This window comes from Mus caroli, chromosome 19 (assembly GCF_900094665.2).
Source record: "Mus caroli chromosome 19, CAROLI_EIJ_v1.1, whole genome shotgun sequence".
Lineage (NCBI taxonomy): Eukaryota > Metazoa > Chordata > Mammalia > Rodentia > Muridae > Mus > Mus caroli.
Window position 1 is genome coordinate 11,107,455 of NC_034588.1, and position 8,097 is coordinate 11,115,551.

General features: G+C 38.8%; 1 protein-coding gene across 1 annotated transcript; it reads left to right on the top strand.

The window, feature by feature from the left end:
* The first annotated feature begins 252 nt into the window (after positions 1 to 252).
* On the top strand, positions 253 to 1,199 carry LOC110286115 (olfactory receptor 10W1-like). The gene has a single exon (XM_021152578.1). It carries the CDS (start codon positions 253 to 255, stop codon positions 1,195 to 1,197), a length of 945 nt encoding a protein of 314 aa, XP_021008237.1. The 3' UTR covers positions 1,198 to 1,199.
* The last annotated feature ends 6,898 nt before the right edge of the window (positions 1,200 to 8,097 follow it).

The following is an 8,097-nucleotide window of genomic DNA, read 5'->3' on the forward strand; positions in this document are numbered from 1 at the left end:
CATATTCTGAATACTCTTACTATCTCTGATGATTTTGGTTAATAGTCTCTCACTGCCTAACTATTTGCAGATAAAAATTAACATGCAGAGAACAAATTTCATAAAAAGAAAAAATTAAAAAGTTAAGTCCTTATATGACTTGCATCTAAATCTAGGATTGATTAATAAAACTAAATCAGTGTCTATGAGGTAAATGACCAATTTGACAGGTATTTTGTTTTTTGCACCCTAAAGAGAATGGCTGTGGATTCAATGACTTGGAAGAACCACTCGTTGTTCATGGAGTTTGTGTTCCTTGCCTATCCAAAACGTCCAGAGCTACGTATGCTCTGCTTCTTTGGAGTTAGCCTAGCTTATGGATTGATAATCTCTGGGAATATCCTTATTGTGGTCTCCATCCAGACTGAAACACGTCTACATACACCCATGTACTATTTCCTGGGCAGCCTCTCAGGGATAGAGCTATGTTACACTGCAGTGGTGGTACCACACATTTTGGCCAACAACTTTCAGTCTGAGAAGACCATTACTCTGCTGAGCTGTGCCACTCAGATGGTTTTCCTCATTGGACTTGGTAGTGCTGATTGTTTCCTCCTGGCTATCATGGCCTATGACAGATATGTTGCCATCTGTCATCCTTTGCAGTACCCTCTCATCATGACTGTAACTCTTTGTGTTCGCTTGGTTGTGGCTTCTGTGGTCATTGGCTTGTTCCTGTCCTTACAGCTTGTAGTCTTTATCTTCTGTCTGCCATTCTGTCAGGACAGAGGAATAGAGCACTTCTTTTGTGATGCTCCACCACTGATGCGCCTTGTGTGTGCCACAAGTCATATCCATGAGCTCTCTGTGCTAATGGCAGCCACACTAGCCATTGCTGTGCCTTTCTTTTTCATTGCCACCACCTATGCCTTGATAGTGGCTGCTGTGCTCAAACTCCACTCAGCAACTGGCCGTCACAGGGCCTTCAACACTTGTTCTTCCCACCTTACTGTGGTATTGTTGCAGTATGGCTGCTGTGCCTTCATGTATTTGCGCCCCGTCTCCAGTTACCATCCCAAGCAAGATCGATTTGTCTCCCTGGTATACACACTGGGTACACCATTCCTCAATCCCCTCATCTACACTCTGAGGAACAGTGAGATGAAAGGGGCCATAGGAAAAGTTCTTACCAGAAAGTGTATCTCTCATGGAAAATGATAGGATAGGAAAAAAATCCAAAGTTCAGTCCCAGCCAAAGCAAAACCTTGTGCCACTGCAAACGTTTTGTCTCTGCTGATATTTAAACTGTGTTCACAGAATGAAAAGACATAACATACCTAAATGTTTACCTATATGTGATAACATTCATTAATATGTGCAACATTTATACTGGTTGATAGGTCTTGTAAAAAAATATCAGCATGTACATGAGCAGAATTTAATGTAAAGTGGCAAGTGTTTCTTATTACATATTAGGGGAAACTTAATTTATTCCATAAGTTTTAGATAAAAAGATAAGAAACAAGACTATCTACAGTTCTTAGGAGTCATGGAATGTAAAATCAATAAAACAAGGTTGATTTCAGGGGACTACTATCATTGATGCACCAAAAACATAAGGAGAGGTACATTCTTAACAGAAACCAGTGAGAAACAGAGGCAAAAGGGAATTTATCTCAAGAATGGTAGTTTTTATTGGAGGAAACACACTTTTAACCAATAAGGTCTAAAAAGAGACACCTTGTAGAGAGAGATATTGAGGGCCACAACAAACAGAATCACTCAAGTTGTTTTGTTTTAGTATTAGATGTAAAATAAAAGTACATCATTGATTGAATATTCTCCAATAAAGTATTTCTTGATTACTAGTGATTTTTGCATTAGGAATATAAGTGAGCTTAGTCTTTATCTCATTTTTGTTTGTTTGTTTGTTTGTTGTTTTGTTTTGTTGTTGTTGTTGTTTCAGGTTTTTCACACAGGGTAGAATTCACTATGATTCCCTGGCTGTCCTGGAACTCATTCTGTAGACCAAGCTGACCTCAAACTCAGAAATCTACCTGCCTCTGCCTCTCAAGTTCTGGGATTGCCTGGCTAGTCTTTATCTTAAGATCTGTGTCTGTGTTATCATTAAGTGATTTCAGTGTTTCTAAAATATCGATGATGCATATAGCATATAGTATCCTTGTCTGTAAACATAACCATTTTCTATCAGTCTTCAAAAGTATTTTCTTTTATAATAATAGAATAATCTCTCAGTAGAGAAATCCAGAGACTTTGCCCTCTATTTTCAGAAAACTAAGTATGTAAATAAGTCCTACAGAGAATAATTTCTCTACAAGTAAGGGACTTAGTTTGGGGCAGATCTAAGAGCTGGCAGAGTACTCAGTAGGAATCAACTTTGTACTGACCATGTTTCTAAAGTGGCTCATCTTCCTTTCCTTTAAATGTGGAACTCTCTAGTCAATTTCAATAGGGGACTGGTGCTAACTACTTTGAACATGGTTTGCACTTTGGAGCACTGAAATGTGTTTCAGGCAAAAAAAAAATAAATAAATAAAAATCTGATTGATTGAATGTTCCATATGTCTTTGAAAAGAATGTACATCCTATAGACCACAAAGGATATCCATAATTTTAGATTAGCTCATAGTATATGGTTTGGATTTTGTTTTCATTTGAGTGTTGGCCTGCTTCAAACTGGCTACCTTTCTGGCTCAGCCTGTAAAGGAATAGGAATATAGAAATGGTACAATAATCCCTAGTAATTGTATAGCAATTATTTTCTATTCTTGGCATCAATCTCTATCAATGTTATCAATCACTTACTATTTTAAGCTGATATGTGAATCTGCTGACTCAAATTATAATTGACTTATATTTTTAAAAAGCTAAATTCTATTTATATTGATGAATAGCACAATATATTCTGTTTTATAAACAGGTAACCTCCCACATAATAACCAAAGACTCATAAAACACACACACACACGCATGCACACACACATGCATACACCAACTAAAATTAATAAAAAGGCAAAATTAATCATAAACTGTAATATAAAAACCATATGGGCAGAGAAAGGGGAGATAGAACTTGTGGAGACCACCTCCAGTGGATATGTACAGCCCCTGGCTGAGGGATGGAGGCAACCATCTCAAAGTCTTTTTTTTTTTAACACATAAATGTTCCTTTCCAAAGGACGAACAGGGGCCAAAAGAGAAATGAACAGAGACTGAAGATGTGCCAACTGAGGAACAGCCCCCACCTCAGGGATACATCAGGTCTGCAGACACCAAATGCAACACAGTTGCTGGGTTCAAGAAGAGCATGTGGAGAGGAACCAAGTGTGGCAGTTCCTGGGGAAGTCCAGCCAGCAGAGGGAGATGTTGGAAGCCAAATGTCAGACTGAACTCAAGGAACCTGGGGGGAAAGGGAGCTGACAGTAGGACTGGAGGAACAGAGGAGTAATGCGTTGGAAGAACATAGGCTGGCTTGACCACCTAGTTCTCCCAGAGACTAGACCACCAATCAAGGAGTGTACTGGGCATATTTTTTGGCTCTAGGTACATATGTAGTAGAGGATGGCCTTGTCAGACAACAGGGGGAGGAGAAGCCCTTGGTCTTGGGGAGGTGTGATGCCCCAGAGTAGGGAGATGCTGGAGCGGAGGAATGTGAGAGTATGGGTGGGTGAGGGAGAACTTCCATATAGGCAGAAGGGAGGGGGCAGATGAGGGATGGGGTGGTGGTGGAGGAATAACTGTGGTATATCATGGGGTGGGGGCTTCATGAAGTGGGTAACCGGGAAGTGGGATATCATTTGAGATATTAAAAAATAGAGTGATTAATATTAATAGAAGAAAAAAGCAAAGAAAAAGCAACATAAAACTAAGATGTCTACAAAGTATTATTTAGTTCATTTTGTGATGGACATATATTACTAGACATGGGACTTCAGTTTCAGAGTAGTAAATATACCCTATGAAATCCACTGGAAAGAACTGATTTTTCTATAGCAACTGCTGCTTTTAATGCAGAATTCTACCAACTTTTCAAAAGAGAGCTAATTCCAATACTCCTCAAACTATTCCACAAAATAGAAACAGAAGGAACACTCACAAACTCATCCTATGAGGCCAGAGATGCCTTGATATCTAAATCACACAAAGAATCAACAAAGAAAGAGAACTTCAGACTAATTTCTCGTATGCACCTTGTGCAAAAATACTCAATACAATATTTGTAAATCTAATCCAGGAACATAACAAAGACACCATCCATCATGATCAAGTAGGTAACTGAATGTCAATTGGAGATAGATTCTTGGTTATGGAAGGAAATCCACTTTTTCCTCTCAGTGCTGGGACCCAATGTGCTTGAATCTGTGAAAATCTCCATGAATGATACTATATTCTCTATGCACGCATATGTACATTAATCCTGTTGAATTAGAAAGACAGTATTTTGTTTAGAGTCTGAATCTTACCATATTTCTGCATCCAATTTCAGAGTTCTCTGAGCCCTAGGGGAGCAAGTTGATTAAGTAATCACATTACATAGAACTGAGTGTTGTGGATTTCTGTATTAGTTCATATGATCTACAAGAGGAAGTTTCTGATGATGGCTGAGCAAGACACTGATCAATGAGTATAGCAGAATATCAATCAACAGGTACCGTTTTATTCCTATGTTACTTTAGCAGGTTAGTATTTTATTTCCCTGTAGGCCAATGCACTATTCTTTCTTAGGTTTCATAGGGTTTTTCAGATAGGTTCTTGCCTAACTAAGCAGTATCAGAAATCAGTTTCTTTTCATGTAGTTGGACTTACATACAACCTGTTACAACATTTGTATCACTTTTGCACAAATATATCTTGTAGGCAGGTCATCAGTGTAGAATGTAAATTTTGTCAGTGGATTTGAGTTACTTTTCTCCTCTTGTAGTATGTAAAGTGTATTTCAGTACCCTGAGCACTGAAATACACTTCACATACTACAAGAGGTAAGTCCTATTATTGAAGATACTATTTCCATATCATATTGAGTAAGAAATAGTCCAAATGATACATGTCTATAGAGTTGTCAAACCTCCAATATTCCCATTGTGTCTCCATAACTCTTTATTCTATTTCTCTTCTTTGGGAAATCCCTCACCCCAATCTGTTACTGTATACCTAGTCTTTGTGGTTATAAAGATTGAAGCATGTTGATAAAATGTTAAATAACTAACATCCACATGTAATAGAAAATATAGTATTTGTCTTTTGTGATCTATGTTACTTTATTCATGATTTTTTTCTAGTTTGTTCCACTTCCTTCTGCATTTCATAATTTCAAGATTAATACAGTATTTTTAAAAATGAAAGGCAACATGTTCTGTTTTAATTAGTTTATAATCACTACAGACAATAACACCTGTTCATGTGTGTTTCCTTGTGAGTGTATGTTTATGCATTTTAATATAGATCCAAACATGTTTCTTTGTACATTTTTGAGAGGTGACCACATGTACACCCATATTTCATACATAGAGTTTTTTATAATAGCATACATAACTTGATACTCTTTCTTTTTAATTTTTTTTAATACAATGTGTTTTGAACAAATTATACTTTCCATATTCATGTAGTATTTATGCCAATCCCTGGGAACTCCATTGTTCAGCAACCTCTCCACTATCCATAAGACTTGCCAAACTGAAAACACACAGGTTAGATTTCCTTCCTTCACCCATTCCTGATATCCACTAAGTTGTCTGGGGTATGCCCAGCTGCCCTGAGTGGCCTCCCATTCCCTGTACCTCCACTGTCCAACCACCTCTTTACCCATCTTCATCAGACCTGCTGATCCAGGATGACACAAGGTAAACCCAACTGCTAGGAGACTTATACTACCATATGAGTTACATTTTCTACCCCAAGAATACCTACCAGAAGCATACCACATAAGAATCATCAAAGTAAATTTCCCCTTCCAGTGCCCGAATATCCAGGGACAACCATATGGCTAAAGGCCATTAAAAATAAAACACACTCAACAAAAACTAGGGAAATGTGTCACCTTCAGAGCCTATCTATCTTACTACAACAAGTCACAGATATCCAAACATAAGAGAAGAACCAAAAATTACCTCAAAACCAAGCTTACAAGGAACATAGACGACTTGAACGGAGTAAGTGAATAAATCCTTAAATATATGGATATACAATCAAACAGGTAAAGACCTTATTTTTCTTTTAAAAATTTTTTTAGGTATTTGCCTCATTTACATTTCCAATGCAATCCCAAAAGTCCCCCATAACCTCCCCACCCACCCCCCTACCCACCCACTACCACTTCATGGCCCTGGTATTCCCCTGTATGAGGCATATAAAGTTTGCACGACCAATGGGCCTCTCTTTCCACTGATGGCCGACTGGGCCATATTCTGATACATATGCAGCTAGAGACACCAGTTCCTGGGGGTACTGGTTAGTTCATATTGTTGTTCCAACTATAGGGTTGCAGATCCCCTTAGCTCCTTGGGTAATTTCTCTAGCTCCTCCATTGGGGGCCCTGTGATCCATCCAAAAGCTGACTGTGAGCATCAACTTCTACATATGCTAGGCCACGGCATAGTCTCAGTGACAGCTATATCTGGGTCCTTTCAGCAAAATCTTGCTAGTGTATGCAATGGTGTCAGCGTTTGAAAGCTGATTATGGGATGGATCCTCGGATATGGCAGTTTCTATATGGTCCATCCATCTGTCTCAGCTCCAAACTTTGTCTCTGTAACTCCTTCCATGGGTGTTTTGTTCCCAATTCTACGAAGGGGCAAAGTGTCCACAATTTGGTCTTCGTTCTTCTTGAGTTTCATGTGTTTCGCAAATTGGATCTTATATCTTGGGTATTGTAAGTTTCTGGGCTAAAACCCACTTATCAGTGAGTATATATCATGTGAGTTCTTTGGTGATTGGGTTACCTCACTCAGGATGATGCCCTCCAGTTCCATCCATGTGCCTGGAAATTTCATAAATTGATTCTTTTTAATAGCTGAGTAGTACTCCATTGTGTAAATGTACCACATTTTCTGTATCCATTCCTCTGTTGAGGGGCATCAGGATTCTTTCCAGCTTCTGACTATTATAAATAAGGCTGCTATGAACATAGTGGAACATGTGTCTTTCTTACCAGTTGGAACCTCTTCTGGATATATGCCAAGGAGAGGTATTGCGGGATCCTCTGGTAGTACTATGTCCAATTTTGTGAGGAAAAGCCAGACTGATTTCCAGAGTGTTTGTACAAGCTTGCAAACCCACCAACAATGGAGGAGCTTTCCTCTTTCTCCACATCCTCGCCAGCATCTGCTGTCACCTGAAGTTTTGATCTTAGCCATTCTGACTGGTGTGAGNTGGAATCTCAGGGTTGTTTTGATTTGCATTTCCCCTATGATTAAGGATGCTGAACATTTTTTCAGATGCTTCTCAGCCATTTGGTATTCCTCAGGTGAGAATTCTTTGTTTAGCTCTGAGTTCCAATTTTTAATGGGGTTATTTGATTTTCTGGAGTCCACCTGCTTGAGTTCTTTATATATATTGGATATTAGTCCCCAATCTGATTTAGGATAGGGAAAGATCCTTTCCAAATTTGTTGGTGGTCTTTTTGTCTTATTGGTGGTGTCCTTTGACTTATAGAAGCTTTGCAATTTTATGATGTCTCATTTGTCAATTGTCGATCTTACAGCACAAGCCATTCTATTCAGGAATTTTTTCACCATGTGCCCATATCTTCAAGGCTTTTCCCCACTTTCTTCTCTATAAGTTTCACTGTCTCTGCTTTTATGTGGAGTTCCTTGATCCACTTAGATTTGACCTTAGTACAAGGAGAGAGGAATGGATCAATTCACATTCTTCTATTTGACAACCACCAGTTGTTCCAGCACCACTGTTGAAAATGCTGTCTTTTATCCACTGGATGGTTTTAGTTCGCTTGTCAAAGATCAAGTGACCATAGGTGTGTGGGTTCATTTCTGGGTCTTCAATCCTATTCCATTGGTCTACTTGTCTGTCACTATACCAGTACCATGCAGTTTTTATCACAATTGCTCTATAGTACAGCTTTAGGTCAGGCATGGTGATTCC

Bases quoted from the DNA above. Each gene is read 5' to 3' on its own strand.
- LOC110286115 (XM_021152578.1), top strand. From the start codon at position 253: ATGACTTGGAAGAACCACTCGTTGTTCATGGAGTTTGTGTTCCTTGCC.